The sequence below is a fragment of the Gymnoscopelus braueri genome (genome assembly GCF_963280865.1).
Source record: "Gymnoscopelus braueri genome assembly, chromosome: 21".
NCBI lineage: Eukaryota > Metazoa > Chordata > Actinopteri > Myctophiformes > Myctophidae > Gymnoscopelus > Gymnoscopelus braueri.
The window spans coordinates 35,924,599-35,948,215 of record NC_137623.1 but is presented as its reverse complement, the minus strand read 5'-3'; the positions used below and the strand labels follow the sequence as shown (position 1 = coordinate 35,948,215).

General features: G+C 44.3%; 1 protein-coding gene across 2 annotated transcripts; it reads left to right on the top strand.

Moving 5' to 3' along the window:
• The first annotated feature begins 318 nt into the window (after positions 1-318).
• On the top strand, positions 319-23,303 carry LOC308076841 (uncharacterized protein). Of its 2 annotated transcripts, XM_080417345.1 has the most exons (17): positions 319-449; positions 3,076-5,306; positions 5,679-5,838; positions 7,043-7,181; positions 9,502-9,615; positions 9,790-9,838; positions 11,085-11,221; positions 12,506-12,609; positions 13,034-13,144; positions 15,893-16,177; positions 17,186-17,274; positions 17,841-18,068; positions 18,176-18,239; positions 19,446-19,568; positions 20,074-20,186; positions 21,185-21,281; positions 22,541-23,303. In XM_080417345.1, exons 1-17 carry the CDS (start codon positions 372-374, stop codon positions 22,700-22,702), a joined length of 4,284 nt encoding a protein of 1,427 aa, XP_080273471.1. In that variant the 5' UTR covers positions 319-371; the 3' UTR covers positions 22,703-23,303. The 2 variants fall into 2 exon arrangements, with proteins under 2 accessions (XP_080273471.1, XP_080273470.1); XM_080417344.1 differs by lacking the exon at positions 319-449 and having other exon boundaries at positions 1,910-5,306.
• Positions 23,304-23,617: the final 314 nt, after the last annotated feature.

The window sequence follows — 23,617 nt, the reverse complement described above, 5'->3', positions numbered from 1 at the left end:
AAATCTCAAAAATAGCAGATGTACATGCTGTGAGCTTGTAGATCTGCTATTTTTAATAGCCAACATATAAATGGATGAAGTGGTTAAAATGATTGTGATGCTACATTAACTACTTTTGTTGGGGACCGCCTGGAACCCCCCCAAGGACCCCTGGGGGTCCCCAGACACCACTTTGAGAACCAATGATTTAGATTACAGATGGCTGTTTTTTTTGTTTTGTTCTTTTATACTTTTATTTTAATTTTTATTTAACTTTCTAACTTTGACACTGTCTGTTTCCTTGATAATCACAGGTGAAGTTAATAATACCAATGAATGGTTTCACCGTCCCAACAGCCATCTGTCCCACGGAGTAGCCCCAAACAAGCCACATGACATCAGGCCAGCAGCCATTGGGTTCACCTGAGCTACAGGTGCAGCTAACACTGGATGCAGAACACCAAAGCCAGGTACAGTTAGTACAGTTACAGTACAATTAGGTCTGTCACGATTATAACTTTTAATTTGACGATTAATTGTCACACAAATAATTGCGATTAACGATTTTAATTGTGTTTTTGCTTACACGCTTACAACGCGTCACAAACTGATGCTATTTCTTCTGTTTTTGGAGAAAAAAAATGAACGTGGAAACGATTTGCGATTATCTCAAATAATTGTGATTAGGTGATTATGTAATAATTGTAACAGGCCTAAGTACAATTCACACTCACTACACATCTATCTTTTTTTTTTTTTTACTTTGTTTTTATTCTTTTTTTCTTTTTTAGAACAGGTAGGTCATGTTGGGCATCACATTACATTAATTGAGTACATTTCAGGTATATTTAACACTCTTATGTTGCGGGCTATTCAGTCCAGAGGAGAGGGATCCTAAGCTGAAGTAACTTCAGTCCTTTTGTTGAGAGATCTCAGTTTGATTGTCTTTGCTGTTAAAGTCCATGATAATTTGCCAGTAGTCACTACACATCTTTTAACTCACACTCACTGCACAGTTGTTGGAGTCAGAAAAAAGCCAAGCACTTGTTTGGAGATCAACTTACAGTGCATACATACTTGATATTTATTGCCATGATGAAATGTGAACATACTGTATGCTATATATATATATACACATGCACACCACACACACCCACACACGCGTGCACGCGTACGTAAGTCATCATATAAATATTCCTCTAAAAATGTATCCCTGTTGTTGCATAGTGCAATCAGTGTTCCTGTTTCGGCAATGGAGTCACAGTTAATACATGCCTCATCCACTGCAGCCCAACGGCCATGCTGGGAACAGAGAGAGTGAGTTAGAGAGAGAGAAAGAGTGTAACTGGTAGTAACAGAGAAAGAGGGGGTGGGGCTGAACTGGTCATGGGTGGCCAAACTGATTGAAGAGAGAGAGGAAGGTGACAGTGGGGAGGAAGGGTAAGAAAGTTGGAGAACAGGGGGGGGGGGGGCGGACGGGAAGTGGGAATGGTGGGATGGAATGTAGAACAAGGGGGAGGGTCCATGGAAGGAAAGAGGAGGAGTGTGGATTGGGATTGGTTGGCTGCTTGCTCGGCCATGTGGCTGACCCATCTCTAATATAGCCCAACTAGGCCTCCCACAGACAATGATACACAATGTAACACACACACACACACACACACACACACACACACACACACACACACACACACACACACACACACACACACACACACACACACACACACACGCACCCCCAAGTAGTGTGTGGAGCCCTCTCTTGAGTGGCAGGGCCATGTGAGCTCCTTCTTGTGTGCTATTCTGGGCAGGGGAGGGGGCAAAGCGAATGAGTGAAGGGGAGGGGAGGGGGCAAAAGCAGGGAGGGGGCAAAAGCAGGGGGGGGGACCGGGGGTCTTTTCTCTTTCTGTGAGTAGCTGAGCGAGGGAGAGGAGCTGCTGACTGTTGTTTTGTGTCTTTTGGTGTTTAGGGGGAAAACGTGTGTGACTACAGCTAGGCGGCGTGTTTTGTGTTTACTTGTTGTTATAAAAGTCCCAGTCAGGGCTGAAGAAGATGGGGTGCTGCTTTAGCAAGGAGCTGGGGAGCTTTGGGATACAGAGCGAGAGGACCAGCCTGTTGCAGTCTTCCCTCCCTGACGGGACGCTTGTGAGAGAGAAGGACAGGGAGCATGCCTCGGCTGTGGCTCAGCACGTGTGCCTAGTGGCTGAACAGACCGGGCCAGGGCGACCGAAGCCTCTGGAAGAGGAGGGAGCAGAGCGCTCTAAGAAGCCTGGGCTCGCTGTAGCCGGCGGTGACAGCCACACGTGGAGCAAGGGGGATCTTACGCCGGCGAGCGAGCACGTGGAGGAGGCGCGGGTTAATCTTGTCACACCCGACAGCGGCGTACACACAAACACGGGCGGGGAGGCGGCCATGACACCGGCTGCCGGGGCCGGAGCCGGAGCCGAGAGGTCTCCCTATATGGAGCGGTCCTCCAAGGGCCCTGTCAAACAGAAGATTATACAGAACGCGGCGCTGAGGGCTTCCTGGTTCAACCGGCGCCCAGAAGGCAATGTGCAAGAGGAGCCGGCAGGCTGGAGGACTCCTCCCGGCAGGATACCCCCGCTCAGTGACATCAGAGTGACGGACGCCAAGCCACCTCCGGCCAGCAGCACACGTCGGCGAGGAACGGATCGGGATTCCCCCCCCGGCGCTGTCCAGGAGGAGGTAGATGACGTTGTCGGGGCGGCGCTGGGCCGCGGTTTCGGGGCGAGGACGCAGAGCTTCTACAGCATCTGCTCGATCGATGCCGATGACCTTGAGCATGAGCCGACAGCTGACCCGGCCAACGCAGCCGAGGCCCAGACAGCTGACCTGTCCTCCCGCATAGCAGAGCACCTGCTCCCCTGCGAGTCGCACGCCCTAGAATCCACAGTCTCTGACAAATCACACGCCGCCATAGAATCGATAGATAATAACCGGTCGAACGCAGACGAGCCGACGTCGTTCCAATCGCGCACAGTCGAACCGTTTGCCACTGTTCAGCCACAGGCACCCTCAGTTGATTTATCTTCTGCACAGCATTCATTCTCACCTCAGCCTGTTATTTCTCCACAGCTGGTAGACCCTGGGTGTGACCTGCCGCCTGCGTCCGGTGACTGTTGTAGCGGCGAAGGCCTGCAGACGTCCACTCGAGACCGCCCACCGGTCAGCTCTGGCGATTCCACCCGCCAGCCTTTGCAGACGCCGGATACGAAAAGTGTTGACGCGGCGACCCATGACACATTAGAGCCACTGACAACGCAACCAGGCGAAAGTTTACGCGCAGAAAATAATAATGTGCGTGAGAATGCAGGAGCAGGTGAGAGGGCGACCGCGCCGGAGGAGGCAGAGAGTGTGGAAGAGGAGATTGTCACACGGGAACGTGCAGAGGCCCTGCCTGAGAAAGATGTGTACTCAGAGGAGCTGGGAGGATGCTCACACGACCAGAGAGCGGCTGTAGAGGAGAGAGGCCCCGGTGTAGAGGAGAAAACGCCAGACGCCTCCCAGAAGAAGCATGACGACTCCAAACTGGATCAGGAAACCGAGGTTCAGCCGTCTGAGTCCGCTCACTCAGACGACAGCCTGTATGAATCTGACCATGCTGTAAACCAGCACACGCAGAGTCCACGACCAGCTGTTGAAACCCCTGAAGTATGTCCCTCCGCTTTCGGTTCAAATTCTTTAAGTCCCAGCCTGGACCTGGGCCAGCAGCACAACTCTGTGGATGATTTCCCTTGGCGTGAAGAACAGATGGCCACCGAGTTAGGGAGAAATGTCCCGCAGAGCCATGCTGTGTCTGTGAATATTGGCAGAGAACTGGCTGGAGACAAACGCACGGAGGATGACGACATGTGTCTCGGCAGCATGGCAGGGACGACCCTGACGGATGTGTCCTCCGTTTCAACGATCTCAGAGGTGTCGTCGCCGCCTGTTGAACTTGTACTCTGCTCCAGCTACACCAGCACCACGCCTCTGTCCGATGTAGCGGAAGTCAGCCCTCGCCAAAGTAGCTCAGGCGCATTGTGGAGACTAGATCTGAATTCGAATGATCCCATGTTTAAAATGAGTCCCGCCAAACATAACCAAGAATCCAAAGTTTCAGCGACTGAGCCCGATGAGAGTGGCGCCGACTGCAACCAACATCACGGTGTCTGTGATGTTACCTGCAGTGTTGAAACTGAAGAGAATGAGACTAAGCAAGCCGAGAATGACAGAGCGCCGAGTGATATCGCTCAGATTGAAGAAATGGCCAGAGAAGAGGCCGTTCAAATTCAATCCGAAGAGGCGGCGAAAGAGCTTGCAATCAGTCAGGATCTCCCACAAACGACCAGTGATGATATGACTCTCCCTCCTGACGTGGGACTGTCCTCTCAGCTTACTGTGCGCTCCGAAGACCGTGAAAGCAGTCATGTTTTCGTGGATTCCAGCCGCAAGCCGCCTACAAAACCTTGCAGCGCTGAAGGCGAGTCTTCTTGTCTCGCTCGTCAAATTCACAGAACTCTGGAGACCATGGAAAATGCCCCAGAGAAAGCATTGAATGCTTGCCAGGAGAAAGGCTCAGAATTTGTCAAACTGGGTGCTCAGTTTGACTATGGTGACTCATCACCTTTGGAGTGTGAAGTGCAGGAATCTGACCTTAAAGTAGACATGTCAAGTCCTCAAACATTCGCTGAAGTGCCTCAATTATCTACCTCCGCTCTTAACGCCAGCTCTCCTAAGCCTGACCTCCTTGACCTCAGTCTGCAGCGCAGCAATGATGTTTCCCCTCAGCCTGGAGAGGCGTTACGTGGAAACGGTAAAGCTGAGAATAGTACTGAGAAAGCAGTGCGTGTGTTATTCGAGGAGACCCCCGTATCAGATAACTTGAATAGTTCAGAAACCCCCCACAACTCTAGTGTCGGGTCACCGAGTGAAAGCGCCGAGCTGTACAGTGTCATGACACAAGCTGACAACAACACTGATATGGCGACCAGCGCCTTCGGCCGCCAAGATAACGGAACCCCAGCTGCCTCAAACAACAACCCCAGCGTGGTGGAGGTAGACCTGGATCAGATCGACGTTTTCGCTTCGACTCCGTCCTACGAGATCCACCTCCTGGGCCAGAAGCCGTGTGCGCTGACGGCAGCCGAGGAGGCCAGGAACCAAGCCGAGGAGGGAGAGAGGGAAGGAGGCATGAGAGAGATGGTTTCCGAGCTTTTGGGAGATGAGGCAGAATCCGCTCTCTCCCACCCTTACCCCAATTCCTGGATAAAGCTGGAAGCAGACTGCAGGGCGTGGGCCGAGAGCACATCCGTGGCTGATCTCAGGTAGGGCTGTCACCACCATCATGAAAATCTTAATTTGTCATACAAATAACGATTTAATTGTGTTTTTCCTTTGAACATTGGAACATAAAAATGACATTTATTTTAGGCTTTGTAAACATAAATTGCATTGGGCAGATAGGACAAATAATATATAAAGGCATATTATTAATAAATGAATAAGAAATGACGATGACTGATACAATCAAAATCAAAATAAATAATGTACTATGGCCAAAAATACAAACATTTAATAATTGTATAGTATACTCAAAATTTGTAAAAACAATAGTAATTGCAACATGGAAACAATTGTGACGATTATGCAAAATTATATATCTCAAAAAAGTATTTGTGTCATAATAATTTGTACAGGCCTGATTCCAGTCAGGGGGACAGCGAAGTGGACAGCCAGTTGGAGGAGATCCCCCCCGTAGTTTCAGAGCTCCAGCTTCTTCTTGGAGCGTACCCTTACAGCACCGTGATGCCCCAGGGACCCTGTGTGTGGGACTGGCACACAGAATACCCACAGGCCGTAAGTAACAGTGCATAATGTATGTATGTGTGTGTGGCCATTTGTATCAATTTGAGGGACAGCTGCACCGAGATAACGTCGTCAATGTGCTGCCTTCAGCCAGAAACCATGAAAAGATTTTCTGAAATACAGTATGCTACTGTTTAGCTTGTGTAACAGGGACAGTTTTGAGTTGAGAATTAGATTTTGTTTTGGGTGAAATGTCATGTTGCTTTTTAAAAGGAACATTGTGACCACTAAAAGTAGTTTGATTGTACAGGGCGTCATTAACAACTATTTAGGCTAGTTCTACATAAAACAGTGTTTTATGTAGAGCTTGACATGGAGTGATTGAATTGAGGGTATTCAATGACTGAATGACTTTAGTTTTTTTATTACTGCGACAGCTAATTCTATAGATTTTCACAGTGACATGCCAACAGATTCTGACCCCTTATGCCGAAATCTGTCTGTTGTGCTTTTGTTTATAGCTATATCTTTGTTTTTGTATTTAAGCACCTCTCCATAATTAAGTGCTTTGCAACAAATCTTGGAAGAAAAAACAACAACAACCCAAACATATAATTATACTTGAACGCATACAACATACAAGGTTAACATTATGTGAGCAGCAAAAACCGAAGGACGTCAGTCAGTGGTTCAGGGGGAAGAATGTTTGTTTAGGAATCTGAAGGTTGCTGTGTCCTTGAGCAAGAGAAGCTGAGCCCCTATTGTTCAGCATCTTGTTCAGCATCAAGCAACCAGGTCTATGAAAACATGCCCAAAAGAAGCGACTAATAGGCCACATGAGCTCATTTACTATTTGAAAATAGCCGATCTACAAGCTTGTAGATCGGCTATTTTCCCAAAAATTCTTGTGGAAAAAAGAAACGTAATATTCTGGAAACATATTTTAACAACACAACTCTTGTATGGGGGTCCTTGGCACAAACTCTTTTCAGATGGGGGTCCGCAGACAAATACATCCTCGATGTATTTGGGGTCCTCGATATGGTTAAAACGACATTTAGGAAGGAAGCCCAAATAAGCAACCACACTTAGGAAACAAACCCCAAATGAGCTTATAATAAGCAGACATGGCAACAGTGCTGTCCACTGCTCATAATAGTTAGGATGGGTTAAATATGTACGTGTACTTTGCCAATGAAAACTTTCCCCCTCCCCTTCCCCTACTATATGTGCGCTGTGTTTGTTTTCATTTCAGGAATCATCCGCTGTCCCCGGCCTTAATCCCAATGCTGAGGTATGGCCCAGTCACAACTTAAACTTGGATGTCCCCCCCGACTACCCAAAGACCCCCCAATCTTGGCCTGACATGCACGGCAATCTAACAAATCAAGAGGGTAGGTGTTGGTAATATACTCTTTTTTTAAATTTTATTCAAAGGCCAGTGAATGTTAAAGGCACATGGAGTAGTTACTGCACTAAACATTAGATTTCTTGTCTTGTCTTCGTTCAATTATTTTGTCTACTGTCACCATACACAAAGTCCTCCATTAACCCATTCAAACCGGGAACGCATCTGTGTAACCACTTAAACCATTATTTTATGCTTTAGCTATAAAAAAATAGCAGATATACAAGCTCATAGCGCGGCACTCTATGAGCTTGTAGATCAGCTATTTTTGAAAAATCGTGAAAAAATATATATTTTTAAACATTTAATGCATTTTTAAATCTTTGCTTCTGGGGGGTCCCTGGAACAAAATATTTTCAGATGGGGGTCATATATACATATACATATATATACATATAATTTTGGGGGTCCTTGACATGAAAAAAGTTTGAGAACCACTGATTTTTCAGAAAACTGAGGATTTAGAAGACATTTTGTAGAAAAGTAAAAAGAATGGTGCTTTGAGGAATTGCACATTATTCATTGTGTATATCAAGGGTACCCAAATCTTTCAGGCCGTGACCCCCCCCCCCCCAAATAATCATATTTGAACGACATTTAGTTTGACTCGGTTCCACAGATACATATAGCCGAACTACAAGCTCACAACGCCTAGCACTGTTTGATTGATTGATTGATGTAGTTTATTTAGAAAGACATGAGAATAGTACATGACAGTACATAACAGTACATGGAAGTACAAATTCACAATACAAGGTCTACTAAACTGGAACTCTCATTAAGCACTAAGCTTGTTTAAGATGAGAACCCCATGCACACAAATCATGATGTCATATAAGAGGCAGACAGATATACACACTACTATACAGAATGTCATACAATCAGCTTTCAGGTTACTGGTATGAAGAGAGAAAAAAAAAAATATATATATATATATATATATATATATATATACAAAAGAGGAAAATGAAGGAGGGGGGGGGTGGGGGGGGTAGGTTAAGACTTAGACAGGGGCCATTTTCGAATTGCAGCCTCCTGAAGGTGTATCTTTAGGGCAGTTTTGAAAGTGAGTAGGGTTTTACACTCCTTTACTCCTTTTGGTAGGGCATTCCACATTTTTGATGAATAGCATGAGAACGAGTTCATTCCCTTAGTTGAGTCAAATCTGGGTTGAACATGATTTGTGGAGCTGCCTCTGGTGTTATGATCATGGACTGCATTAACATTTCGGAAGTATTTTGACAAATACAGGGGGATCCCAATGTTGTGGTGTATCTTGAAGACCAGGCCCATAGCAAGTTGCTGTACTCTGTCCTCAACCCTAAGCCATCCAATCCTAGCAAAATGAGCAGGGGTTAGATGGGTTTTGTGATTGAGGCCAAGAAGTAGCCTTACAAGTTTGTTTTGGGATGTTTGGAGCCTTGTTTTTAAGGCCTTGGAGGTGTTGTGATACCATGAAGTGCATGCATAATCATAATGACCTTGAATGAGGGCCCCTGCAAGAATCTTCAGAGTATTCTTACTGACTAGACGATCAATCCTCCACAAATAGCGTGTTGTTTGGTTGACATTTTTGATCACTTTTTCGGCGTTTTTGTTACCAGAGAGGTTTGCCTCCAAGATGGAGCCCAGGTAGGTAATTTCATCCTTTCTTTTGATGACATCATCACCCACTTTGATCGTGAAACTCTCTGCCTTGCTAAGGTTAGGACTGGACCCAAAGAGGATGGATTCAGTTTTACCCAGGTGTGATGAAAGTTTGTTGTCAGAGAGCCAGATGCAGATCTTGTTGAGTTCGGAGCTGAGAGTTTTCTCAACCTGCAGCCTGTCCCTGTCCGAGACTAGCAGGGCCGAGTCATCTGCGAACAGGAACAGTTTGCAGTCGCAGGCTGATGACATGTCATTCACATATATCAGGAACAGTAAGGGTCCTAGTATACTTCCTTGTGGGACACCACAAGTCACAGGGCGTTGTGAGCTTGTAGATCGCCTATTTTCACAATGTTTGCCTCTTTCTTATGTAATATTTTACAATTTGGCCAATTTGGTATTAGAAATGTCTTAAAAGTCATTCAATTGTAACTTTAGAAATGTGCAGATACTCTGTATACACTTATACTGTGTGTTGGTCTGTTTACTGTTGTGTGAGAAAACAATGTTGCACATTAAGCTAATCATCTGGGGACCCCCAAAAAGAGAATTTGGGGGGGTCCGGACCCCCCAGTTTGCGAACCAGTGGTGTATATTTGGTAGCTAATGTCCCGTTCCTGGGTGTGATGAGACCTGTTCTGTGTCTGGTTCCGTAGGTTATGAAGCTGGATATGAGCTGGAGAACATGGGCCTGGAACAGGCAGATTCTACCGTTGTGGAATACCAACTTCCCGTGGTTAATGGGCAGCCCCCGGACGCTCCTCTCACAGGTAAATGGTGTAAATAGGAATGCATATCATTAGGTCAATGCTTAAGTACCTCCAATGTAACCTCCAATAAGTGTGTTTCTGTTGTATTGTTAGAGTTTAGTGCTAGTAGCAGCATTGCAGTGGACCTATTACTTCATAAGCTTAAATTGATAATGTTTTTTCCTCTGACTTCAGATGAGATGACAGAGCAGCTGAAGAGCATGTTGGAGTCCTGCCTGACTCGGTAGGTTGTCCAGATGTCACCATCTCCTCCATCTATGTACTGTATCTTAATTCGAGGAATTTATGTATGTGCATTTGTATGTTCTGCTGTCTGTCCTTTGTATATCTCGAGAACCGTTTATGCGCTCGAGCTCACGCATGGCAGGTGCATTGTGGTGGACCCAAGGGAAAGCAGTGTTGAGTGTGAAGTGGATTGATGATCGCTGCAAACAGCCATAACATGGTTCTTGACAACGCTATAAGCAGCACTTTGCAATTCTGCCTGCATGGGTACACGTTACGAACGGCCACACACTCCAAACGGGCACGCCTGTAATGACGGATATTATAATGATAAACAATAAGCACTGGATGTGTGGATAATAACATATCAAAATCTTTGCATTTATCTTTGCATTCATGTTTTATTTTAGAATTTGATACTTGGTGAAACAAGGAAAGATCTCAAACACTGTCTTCACTTAACGTTTCGGTCCAGCTGTCCTTCATCATGACGATAACTGATTAAACCTGATGATGGTCCATTGGACTGAATCGTTCTTCAATTAATACATTAAATGTATTCATTGAAGAACGATTTTTGTAAGTGAAGACAATATTGTGCAGGACCTTAACTTTTAGGCTATTCTCTCCTACGCACCTGTCCTTGTAAGTAGGTGTGCAAAATGACTTTTCTACTTGAATTTGATACTTAAAAAGCCAGACTTTGCAACATATTTTGCACAAACATACATGCATGCTAATGCGCAAGCTCTCACGTGTACACACACACACACACACACACACACACACACACACACACACACACACACACACACACACACACACACACACACACACACACACACACACACACACACACACACACCCCAGTTTCTTAGAGGGTATAAACTTGTAGTCAGTCAATGTGGTACATACTGTATGTGGAACATTCCAATGTAGCTTAACCTGTTCAAAAGCATTCTTTGTTTTAACTCTTATCTTTAGAGGAATAACATTTCTGCTCCACAACGTGAAAAACGTTTAAAAAATAAAGATTTTAACACATTGTCACAAATGTACTTTGAAACAAAGAACCTTTGTCTCTTCAGATTACTGACTGCAGAGAAACAGAGAAAAAAAATGTTATCAGAACACTCAACAAAGCAATATAAAGTAATCGTGGTGCTAAGAACTCCCATTTCTCTTGTTAACTGGTGATTTGTTAATGTGGTGGGCGGGGCGTCATTGTCTGACTTTGTCCACAGGGAGAACCTGGCCAATGACCTTTACCTGGTTTCCCAGATGGACGGTGACCGCTACCTTCCCATCACCACCCTGGCCAACCTCGACCACATCAAGAAGGTCACCACGGATCAGGCGCTCATCTCCAACATTCTCACATGTGAGCGCTTCTGTGTTCAGTTACTGTCTCTGCGTGTGTGTGTGTACTCTTAAAGGAGAGATCCGCCCATTTTAAGTGTTATCTTTGATGTGTCGCTAATCACTCACCAACATTAAAAGGGACGTTGAGTTATTCCAGAGAGTCCCCTGTCGTCCAGTCTGGCGCCCCCCCCCCCCCCCCCCCTCACAGAACCTGGCGTCTGTGGAAGAAACAAGCAACCAGCGACATTCAGTGCATGTTTGAGTATCATGAGACTCCACGATGAGCAGTAGTAGAGAAAAAACTAACTTTTCATCGGTTATAATAGACGATTTTCACTCTTACACGGGCTCCCATTATGCCAACGGGGGGGTCGCCAGACTGGACGACAGGGGACTCTCTGGAATAACTCAACGTCCCTTTCAATGTTGGTGAGTGATTAGCGACACATCAAAGATAACACTTAAAATGGCCGGATCTCTCCTTTAACCACTTAATCCAGTGATATTCACCTTTATTGTTAAGGGGCCCAGACTTTCAACAAAATATTTACCAGGGGACCAGACATTATCGCGATGATTTGTTTGTCTTTAACTCATGCACCATATACAGTACTGTACCTTTGAAAATTGTCACATACTGTAGGAAGACTCGCATTTAGCCTAACTGAAAAACTAGTCTACTCTAAATGTAGGGATTGAGTGTTGGGCAAAAATGGCGCAATGAGCACCTCTGACGCTATATAAGCACCGCCCAGTCCATGCCTATGTGTGGTACAGTTGATTTAAGCTTTTGTGGAGATCCAGTCTCGAGTCGTCATGGAGCTTTTCAATTTGAGCGGTAACATGTTATGGAACCCGGGCCGTGTATCCATGTTTGTGATTTAGCCGTAGCACTGTGGTTTCACAGACCCGTTTGTCAACACAATGACTCGACCCCCACAGTGCGTCAAGTCGAGAGCCTAAACTCACGGCTCGACTGGGGACAGGATTGTGAGTGAGAGCGAGTGGGGCTACTATGGGCAGCAGTGTGTTTTTGTAGAGCTGGCTGGAGCTTATACACGTAAGGTCAAACGTCCGGCGGTGTAAACAATAAATCAGTAGTCATTTACTGTAGTATTAGATTAATACTATTAGTACATAAAATCAAACATGAAAATCGAATTCAGAAATTTGCCAGTATGTGCCTGGGTGGGTGCATGTGTACTATTGTGTTACGGCCAGGGAGTTAACGATTACGTACCAAATCTAGCTAATTAAATTCTGTGTAGCCCTGACCCTCTCCTGTTATCTCATTGGCTGGCAGCCCTGCCGCAGGTCCAGGTGTCTCCGTGTGGACAGAAGGTACGGCCCAATCAGAGCCGCTGCATCGTTATCCTCCGTGAGATCCCAGAGAGCACCCCTCCTGAGGCAAGGACACCGCAATAACATCTCATTAGGAATACGTTTCATTGCACCTTTCTCTGTCTCTCTCTGTCTCTCTCTCTCTCACTCACTCTTATTCATTGCATGCTTTTGAAAAGCCTCACTCTTGAATGGGATGTGGTAATATAACACTGTTTATCCAAATGGTGTTCTATTACCACATCCATAAAAAAAAATAAAAAAAGTATTTCATAAATTAAATGAAAAAATATATATAATTTCCATAAATATATATATATAAAAAATTAAGAATGAATGAAAATATCAGATCTGCAAGCTAAACAACGCGGCTCGAAGCAACGAGTTGTGAGCTTGTAGATCTGCTATTTTCACTAGTTTGGGTCCCGGGCAAACGTCTCATGTTAAAGTTTGGGAACCACTGTGAATAGAACATTGTTCATTTTTCCAGGAGGTGAAGGCTTTGTTTGAAGGGGAGAACCAGCCCAAGTTCCTGTCCTGTGAGTGTGTGAGGAACGATAACTGGTTCATCACCTTTGAGTCTGAGGCAGACGCACAGCAGGTAATGTAGAGAATTAGCATGATGTCCAGAGAAATGTTAGCTACAATACACATTACATTTTCTCTACTTATCGTCAATCAATCTTTTCTCTAGCCTCGCGTGGCCAGACAATATCACACGACACACTGCGTGGATATTAGTCTGGTCCCTATTAACGATAGATTTTTTTCCAAGAGGCGGTTACAAAAAGATCCAAATGGACTCTATTGGTTAGACCTAAACCAATCAGAGCAGTGCTTCCTTGTTCACGAACCAATCAGAGCAGTGCTTCCTTGTACGTCATTGCTCCAAATAAGGTGATAAGCCCGCCCACATTTGGATACTGGGCCCTGGTTGGTTCCGCACAACTGCGGAGGGAGAGAAATGGAATCTCTATGGAGGGGGGCCAGACCTAATCTGCCGAGGGCTAAAGTGCGATGCAATTTTGCAAAGGCAGATTCGTCTGGAACCAGGCTATCTTTTCTCTATTTCAAACGTTGCATTGGGGAAACAAATCACACTCTCCTTTGGGAAATGATTGGCAGTAATGTAAAGTACACCATCAGTCATAGTTAATGGACTTCATATACTGTAGTAGTAGCAGAACACCGTTATGGCTCTTTAACATGGGTCTAACTATCACATGGTTTCCATGTGGATCTCGGACGTCATGTAAGTGACCAGGCCGCGACCCCCAAAATAATCATATTTGAACTGGGGACCCCCCATCCTGACAAGCACTTGGAATTGTAGGAGTTGAGGCATTACATTTAGTTTGACTCGCTTCCACCGATAAAATATTCATTCATTTGGATTCCATAGAAGCCAGCATGTCTTCTATGGAAGCATGTTGCGCAGCGAAAATAGTAGATCTACAAGCTCACAACACCTCTCTCTGCGACATGTTGTGAGCTTGTAGATCGACTATTTTCAAATGTATAAAATATATATAGGGCTGAAGTGATTAGTGTATGTTTTGCAATAATAATCAAAATCTACAAAGTAACTTGTAACTCAAGTTTTCAAATAATTGTAGTGGGGCCTCTTAGATGTAGTGGAGTAGAAGTAAAAGTACTGACAATGGGAAACACTCCAATAAAGTAAAAATACCTCAAAACTGTACTGAAGTACAGTACTTGAGTAAATGCACTTACTTTACACCCAGTGTTGGGCAGTAACGAATTAAAAATAATATATTACTGTAATATTATTACTTTTCCCAGTAACGAGTAAAGTAAGGTATAATTCTGCCAAAACAGTAATATAATACCATATTACTCGGTCAAAAAAGGCCTCGTTACTCGTTACTGATGACGAGCGTCTTTTTTTCTTGTTCATTCATTCATTTAATATGTTCTCTCTCCGTCTCTCGTAGAGGCAAGTTGTCGCATCGTGCAAAAATAGAGCAGATCTACAAGCTATCAACCTACGTCAACAGAGATGCTTTTTAGCTTGCAGATCAGTTCTTTTTAGCACGCAGCCTACGCACAGTTATGACGTAGTGCATGACCCGTATATGCGACTGCTGCGTCGTGTATTTCTCCGACGTTTTTTTACTTCAAAAAGCTCTCAAACTTTGAGGCACGGAATTTACTTAAAAGATATCGTTCGGATAGAATTTAGTTGTTTAACTTCATATATGTGGTCAATTAATCATGACAGAGCCCATTTAAAAATAAAAATTCAGAGAACCGGCAGGGGCAAACAGTGACACACATTGTATCCGAATAAAGTAACCTATTTTCGGCATGGCCCTTTCAGAAGTCCCCCTGCGTCACTTGTCTGGTGGTCGGGGAAACAAACTGCTGATGAGGAGAGGCTCCTCTCCTCTCCTCTATATCATTGGTTCTCAAAGTGGGGTCCGGGGACCCCCAGGGGTCCTTGAGGGAGTTCCAGGGGGTCCCCAGCTAAATGATAGATTAGGCACCAAATGAACCCTTATGGGTCTCTAACTCTGAGAGTGTACAAATGGAACCAAATGGACCCGTTAGGGTCCATTTGGTTCCATTTGTACACTCTCAGAGTTAAATTGACATAGATTTTACAATTTAAATTGCGGTCCAAGTGATAGAAATGCCATTAAATGGGGGTCTGTAGCCCTAATGCATGTCAAACTGGGGGTCCTTGAAATGAAAATGGTTGAGAATCACTGCTAGAGCCGTAACAAATCTTCTCTTATGGGGGTCCCTGGCATATCTTTTGAAATGGGGGTCCGGGGGCTAATAAGTGTCAATTTGGGGGTCCTTGACATGAAAAAGTTTGAGAACCACTGCTCTATATCTCCTCTCCTCTCTCCTCCCCCTTGCACTTTGGCTAATTAATATTGACTGGTGTAAGTCAGATATGTTGAAAAGGTTAAGAAATGTTCAAAAAGTTTACTTTATTGTTTCAGTTTTTGAGAGGCTGCAGCCAGTGTGTGCAGTTCAGATTGATGTTGTTCCTGTAAGGATAATTATTGTTCCAATTCCAAATATGGAATTTGCAGCAGCAAAATATTAAAAGGATAAAGACTGTTGACTGTTTTCTATTGTTCCATTAAATTGGATTCAGTTCTAAAAGGCTAAAAACTGTACACGTCTTTTATTTTGCGGGGGGCGCGGGGAAAGTAATATAAAGTAATATGTAATATATTACTCTTGATTCCAAGTAATAAGTAATATAATATTATTACTTTTCAAAGGAGTAATAAGTAATAAGTAACATATTACTCTCCTAAGTAATATTGCCCAACACTGTTTACACCACTGCGTTTGTGTGTGAACTTACTAGGCCTACAAGTACCTGAGGGAGGAGGTGCGGCTGTTCCAGGGCAAGCCCATCTTGGCGAGGATCAAGTGCAAAACCATGGCGGTCACCTCGTCCTACGCCCCCAAGAGCAGCTACAGACCCCAGCAGCTGGACTCCTCCACCAATCAGCAGCAGGCTTTCAGCCCTTTCTTTGCTCCGCCCTCGTATCAGCAACACGGCTCCGCCCAACTGCCGACGGCGCAGCTTTACGATCTGACCAATCAGGCGTGGTCGACAGCCATGACGGGGTACCCGGATCCTGCTTTGGTGAGTCCACAAAACAAACGAGGTGTGGTGTGGACTGGTGTTTCATCCAATCCTGTGCAGTTGCTAACTGCTGAACAGTAGGCTAGTTCAAAATAATGCATTTTGCATAGGTTTTAGGCATCATTTGCCATGCTATGTATATGTTTTTAATTTAAGTAGGTGAATTTTTGATCTCCCCTGAGCAGAGCAGGTGTAACAGCCCCAAATGTAACCCCAACCAAACTCTATACCAGTGGCTAAAGTGGGCTAGCCTGTTTTATACCCAAGGGGTATATTCTGGCCTAGTCCAGTTTATATTCAATTCAAATTAGCTTCATTGGCATCAGAAAATATAGGTTTACATTGCCAAAGCAAGTGTCAAAACATCATTAAAAAAAGGGGGAAGTATGTACAGTTGGAGGGGATTGTGTTAAACAGAGCTAAGTCACATTGCAACATTCTATACATGTTATATATCGGTAAAGATTGTGCAGGAAACTCAGTGGTTAGTAGTCCTTAGGGTGGTTGTATTCCATTGGCTAACCTTCTTTTATCGCAACAGTTCACAAATTTTGCTGCTGTGTTCGCACATTGTTGTATTATTTCTCCCAGGTATGGGAGTTTTTTGTTGTTGGTCATGTTTTCAAACTCACTTTGAGTAAACTCAGCTTATTGAGGAAACTTGTGAGACATCTTTGCTCTGGCTTCACATGAACACAAAACAGGATGTAAAATAATTGTGACAGTATAGTAGTTCTTTGTTGTTGTTTGATGGCGTGAACAAATTGCATGAATGCACGGCAAGTACAAAAACTCAATTAAAATTCTTGTCATCTCTCCATTAAATTCCTGCTTATTCAGGGGCCCCCTGGTGGCTGGGGCCCTGGACTGCAGCCCATATAACCCATTAGCCCTGCCCCTGAGCACCATGCAATGTACTTGTTTTCCTACCAAGTTATTGGTTGATGTATTGTGTTCACACCAGTTTTGCTTTGCTGCTGCGTGCATTGACCATTTTCTCATCGGCAGGTGGCACCGTTTCTGAAGGATTTTACGAATGGCGTCCAAACGGGACCCAAATTCAAACAGCACCAAGCGCCAAATCCCCAAAGACTCAGGTACGTCCTCGGGTCTCGGGTCTTTTACTAGTTACTATTTCGTAATGACCCCGCCTTGTCATGTTTATTGCTTTCCAGGGGTCTTCAACAGGGGTTCCAGGACCCCTAGGGGCTCCTCAAAGTTACTACAGGGGGGGCCGCCAAATCTTTGTGTAATGGGATAATCTTTTTACATTAGCATCCCTATTGTGGGATTTGAGTTGTGGGCAATGAGGTTAGGTGTAGAGGGGGGAAAAAAACTTTACAAAGTATTGACGGTTTATTTATGTTGTTAAATGTCTGAAAATACACATTAACATGAATCAAACATACACTCATGACAGTGCTGTCAAACGAGTCTATGAAGCTACCTGTGAAATCTATGAAAAAGTTTAACCTGCAACACAAGTTTTATACAATATGTAGGGGGGGGGGGGGGGGTCCCTGCTTCATCTCTCTCTCTCAGCTAAGGGGTCCATGGCCTGAAAAACGTTGAAGACCCCCTGGCTTAGACTGTTCTTGTCTGTGTGCTGAGGCTATTATGACATGGCATGGTGACTGGTGGTGACTTTATCTCGTCCCTGCAGAGGTTCGAAAAAGCGACCCTCCGCCACCATGGACCAGGCGTTGCTCCAGCTAGATGATCCCTGCCAGCCCCCCCCCTCCGATGGTGGACCGACGGCACGCAGCTTTGCCCCTCCCAGGGTGGACAGGTCGTGGGCTCGAGGCAACATGCGCCGCGAGGGCAGAGGCGGCGGAAGAGCCGAACACAACCCTAACCGGACGGAAGGCTTCCCCAACATGGAGAGAGGAAGGTAAATATTACCCTGTGACACTTTTTTTTATATCCATTAAACAACCCATTTTGAGGCCTGGAAAAGTCATTCTAAACATTTCAAACCACCCGTTTTCCTTTCTGAAGGAGAGGCAACTTTGGCCAGAGGAGGAGAGACGACAGGAGGTCGGAGGACAAAGCTGCAGCAAGTGTAGGGTGACACCACAGTAAAATACAAAGATACAAATGAAATGCATCACTGTTGTCGGGCGGAAACCTCTTATCTCCATATTCTAACTAACGCCCTATATATGATCATACTACAGTGTCACACAAAAGCATCAAAAGTACCAGATCCGCAAGCTCGTAACGCGTTTTGAGCTTGCGGATCTGCTACTTTTCGCTATTTTTGAATTTGAATCCTGAAAATTAACAGTTTTGGACAAACAATATATATAATAAATGAAAAAATTATAATCTATTTTATTGTACAGTCCCCATGATAGTAATTGTTTGCTATTGGTGTGAAGTTGATCTTCGTTTCCAGCTGCTTTACCATGTGAAGCATCTACAAATCTCATTGGCTGGTAAAAAGATGCCGGCAGCTGGGAAATTATCTTTTTTTTAGATGAGGCTGGTGGATGAACATTTTGAAAAAGTTATTTTCCGGTCCAGTGCGTATTATGCTATACGTCCTCTGCTGTCTTATGATTGCGTATGCCATTAACCATCTGAGGTGGTTAAAGCGGCACTATGTACGGTAACTTCTTTTTATGAATAAAATGTAAATTGTCAAAGTGTCAAAGGTCATGTCTCACCTAGACACAGGATCTGACACGAATTTTGACCCGATGGTCAAGATTCAATTTGTCCCCTGAGCAAGCAGACAAGCTCTATTTGCTCGATGGTAAAAAAATTAAATCACACCCAGTGTGAAGTGAGCGGTGCTATTTATGAGTTATTAATTTCATCATGCATCTCGGTAGCCAATCACAGCACGTCCTGCGAAGTGACGTGCTTAAATTTTTTACATTATTATTAATTTCATCATGCGTCTCGCTAGCCAATCACAGCGCGTCTGCGAAGTTTGAAGTTAATTTCATCATGTGTCTCGCTAGCCAATCACAGCACCTCCTGCAAAGCTTAGCCTATGGGCGTGTTTTCCACAGCATGGCATCACAGCGAAAGACACATTTTCACGACGGAAAGAAAAACTTTCGCCACGGATGGGTCCTAAACCCTCTTATAGGAGCGGTTACACCGCTCAAAAATCAGCACTTGCTTAGGAAACCAGGTTCAAATTCGGGGTAGAAGAGAAAAGTTACATACTGTAGTGCAGCTTTAACCATCTGAGGTGGTTAGCCACTTAAGCCCTACACACTAATTATTCAATTATTTCCATGTGCATGTGTTGCAGAAGACGCTGTCCCAGTCGCCTCCTCGACCGACCACCCCAACCATTGAACTGGGGCTCACCAGCTTCCCTCCACTAACACCGAGACCTCTACCAGTAGCATATGGCAATAACAAGGAAAACCAGGTAATCCTTCTCTCTCCTTCACTCTCATATCACTTATTCCAGCACTCTCACAAATGCTCACTCTCTTTCACACACGGTTTAGGTACTTGAAATATCAAAAATTATATCAATAGGAACCATTTTTTGTTTAGTTTATTAAACAAAAGAATCGTCATACAGTTAAAAAGTCCAGGACTTATTTTTTCATACACTCAACAATACATGGCCGAACACATAAGCAACAGTCATTAAATAAACACATTCAAGATGTAAACAATACACAACCACATAGTACAAACAAACTAAAACAAAAAACAGCCTGCACTAAATAAACTATACTACCTGTATTTTACCTGAACCATTTCCAGTAACCATAGGGCCTTGTTAAACGTTTAAATGACCTCACATTCGATGTCAATTTAGCAGACGTTTCCAGGCTGTTCCATTGGGTAGCTCCCGCCTTAAGTTAACACCACACACGCTCACACAGCATGAGCAGCTTAGAAGTGTTAATCTTCATTTCCAGGGTTCAGTCACACACAGCGGTCCCAGCAGTGTGGCGGCTGACACCTGGCGAGGCTTTGAGCCAGTGACAGCACCACAGGAGAAGACCCCCGTCCCCACCGAGGCACCGCCACAGTGAGTATGAGAGAGAAACACAAACTGCTTTCATGGGTTTTTAGCCCATGTGGTTCTCTAACTTTTTCGAGGTCAAGGACCCCCAAATTGATATGTTTTTGGCCGCGGACCCTTTATCTGAAAATGGTTCGTGCCAGGGACCCCCAGAAGAGATTTTGTGTAAAAGGAAAAAAAGAAGGAATTTCAAAATGTTCCAAACATTTTCGATATTCAAAAAAAATAGCAGATGTACAAGCTTGTGGATCTGCTACTGCTACTGCATAAATTTACGGGGGGAAAAAACACACACACAGTTAAATTATGGAGATAAGAGGTTTCGGCCCGACAACAGCGATGAGTACATACAGGGACACGTGGCACTGGGGGCACATAGGACATCACATTTTAATACATGGGGAGAGTTGCTGTAGGAACATAAAACAAACCAGTGGTTCCCAACCTTTTTATGGATCAGAGCCCACTTAAAAATTGGTTAGGGTTTACCTCCCCCAAGGAACCCTGGGGGTCCCCGGACCCCACTTTGAGAACCAATGCTTATAGACTATACATATCCATTCAATCAGTATTCTGTGTCAGCATGGTTTACAGCAGGGGTCTTCAACGTTTTCAGGCCAAGGACCCCCTATCAGAGAGACAGATGAAGCAGGGACCCCCTACTCTATATTGTATCAAATTGTGTTTCAGATTAAAGTTTTATTTTGTACTTAGTCTGCTCTTTTTTCCCCTCTACACCTATAGCCTCTTTGCCAAAATAGCCGATCTACAAGCTCTCAACGCCTCGCGTTGAGAGCTTCCCCTCAGAAAAGGGATGCTAGGTTCCCCTCAGAAAAGGGATGCTAGGGTTCAAGTGGTTAATGTAAAAAACGAAATCCTATCACACAAAGATTTGGCGGACCCCCTACAGTAGCTCTGAGGACCCCCTAGGGGTCCCGGACCCCCTGTTGAAGACCCCTGGTTTACACTATGGCTGTAGCTGTTGGCTTGCCCTGTCTCCATAGGTCTGTGAAAGAGAGAGTGGAGGCGACTGACGGACACACACCATCATCACCTCTGACCAAGCCTGCTCAGCTGGCCGAGGATAATGGACCAATCACGGTGAGACAGTTCATCACCCCTAAAGACTGCAGTATAGTGATCTTAGTGCTTTGTGTTGATCTACTGTTATATGACTTCATTGCAGAAATAAAATGGGTCCCTGTACTCCAAAAGTAGAGCTGCATTATTAATCGTTTGCAATCGTATCTTGTGATTGGAGTTTCCCTAATTTGAAGGTAGGGTAAGTGATGTTTTTTGGTCAAAATATTGTTTTTGTTTTTGTTAAAAGGTTTAAGCACTATATTCTGATAGTAATCATTGCTATAGAGTGTTTGTTCAATAACGGGGATCTCCCTGTCTCTTCAGCTCTTTAGTAAACAGAAAATGCATTTATTAGCTTCAATTAGTCAAATAGTGTTCCAGTTCCAATTTTGTCTGCTCATTTATTTGCGTCATCACTTCCAATTTCACTTGTTTATCCTGTATGAGTTCTCTATCCTGATTGGATAGAATTGGTATCCTGACCTGAAAATGCATTTTCTGTTTAATAAATAGCTAGAGAGACATGGATACCCCTGTTACTGAACAAACACTCTATAGCAATGATAACTGTCAGAATATGTAGTAATTTAACACTTATTTTAACAAAGGAATATCACTTACCTTTTAATATTTACTGAACTGAATATTTATGTTGGCAATTTTAACTGTTTGATTTAATTTAATTTAAAACAGTCCAATGAAACAATTGTTTATTACCCACATCATCAAGATGACCACTCCAGATTAATAATCATGATTGCAATGACGACCACATTATTCTAGTTTGTCGGGTTTGAGCTATAATCGCCATATTAAAAAAGACACATGGATTAAAGTTCTCAGTCTGAGTCTGACTGATTAGACTAGTCATTTAGATTCCATAGAAGCCAGCAGCATGTCTATGGAAGCATGTTGCACAGCGAAAATAGCCTCAAATAGCGAAATAGCCTCATTGAGAGCTTGTAGATAGGCTATTTTTGGTTGTTATTTTAAGATTAGATCATTTGAAACGGTCAAACTAGCAATATGTTCAGAAGCGTCTTCCATAAAATCTTAATCGTCTCAGATATTTCATATAAACGCAAAGGTTAACGCCTCAATCTATGATTTACAAAACATTTTCGGTTGTGACATTTGTATTTTGATTTAATCCATGAAGACATGTTCTTTTTGTGCACTAAAGCGATAGTAATGCTGATTGAGATGAAGCCATTAACATGTGTGGGACCTAGCGGGCCGTGATACTGACCCCTCACCCTGTGCTCTGATTGGCCCAGGAGTCCAAGAAGCCAAGCTATGCTGAGATCTGCCAGAAGGCGAGGGCCAATCAGGCGCTTCTAACCTCTGACCACAACTCCTCCCCCGCCCACCCTTCGGAGGCACAGCCCGTCACAGCCAATCCGGTGCAGGCGTCGGACCCAGCCCTGTTGCCACGGTGATCAAGGAGGGTGGAGAGAGGAAGGAAGACGCGCACACACACACACACACACACACACACACACACACACACACACACACACACACACACACACACACACACACACACACACACACACACACACACACACCTCAATTACCCCCTCATCACATTATGACTGTCTAGCCCAGGATGGGCTGTACTGGAGACCACCACTCTAGTGAGGAGGGGGTATAATGTTTCAAAAGAGGCTGGGCTTTAAGTGGACTTGGTATGGGTTAAGGATAAAATTGTGTGTGCGGGGGGGATTTCCGGTGTCCATTACTTATCCTTGATGGCTTGTATTGGTTAAAGCTCTGATACAAGTCAGATCACTTCACCCCCTTGAAGACTTCTAAATGGGCATTTGAATGTGTTATTGTAAGGAGCGTACGGTTGGGTTGGGGGTTCGCATTGCGTACAGTACAGCAACATTTTTTAGTCAAGTAAGACCATTCTCAGTGTATTTCCTTTCCTGATCCAGCCTTATGTGGGTGTGTCCCAGACTGCCTGCATTACTGTCAAATGATATTTTAAATTGTACTGGATGTGATGTGAAACTTGCCCTGACTGTTTGGGACTGAGTTGGGTTTGGATGGGGAGGGGGTGGGTGAGTGAGGGGCTAGCCACTATGGGTCGTAACAAGAGGTACAATCCAACTATGCTATGTTGGGATGGGTGGGGGGAGGAGGGTGGGGTTATTAATGTTGAAATAACTATTTTATGTTATTTTTATTTCCAAGTTTATAGGTTAGAGATACATTAGGTTATTCAGAGAGACACGTTCTAATTTGTTCTGTTCTTCTGCTGACAGCACTGGTATTTCTTTTATTTTCCTCGTGTATGATGTCTCCTGCTGTACAGTATGTCCTCGTCTCAATTCTGAGCTTTTTATTTT

Bases quoted from the DNA above. Each gene is read 5' to 3' on its own strand.
- LOC308076841 (XM_080417344.1), top strand. From the start codon at position 2,032: ATGGGGTGCTGCTTTAGCAAGGAGCTGGGGAGCTTTGGGATACAGAGC. The intron at 12,610-13,033 runs GCAAGGACACCG...TCATTTTTCCAG, and splicing joins CAGAGAGCACCCCTCCTGAG to GAGGTGAAGGCTTTGTTTGA. The intron at 19,569-20,073 runs GTAATCCTTCTC...CTTCATTTCCAG, and splicing joins GCAATAACAAGGAAAACCAG to GGTTCAGTCACACACAGCGG.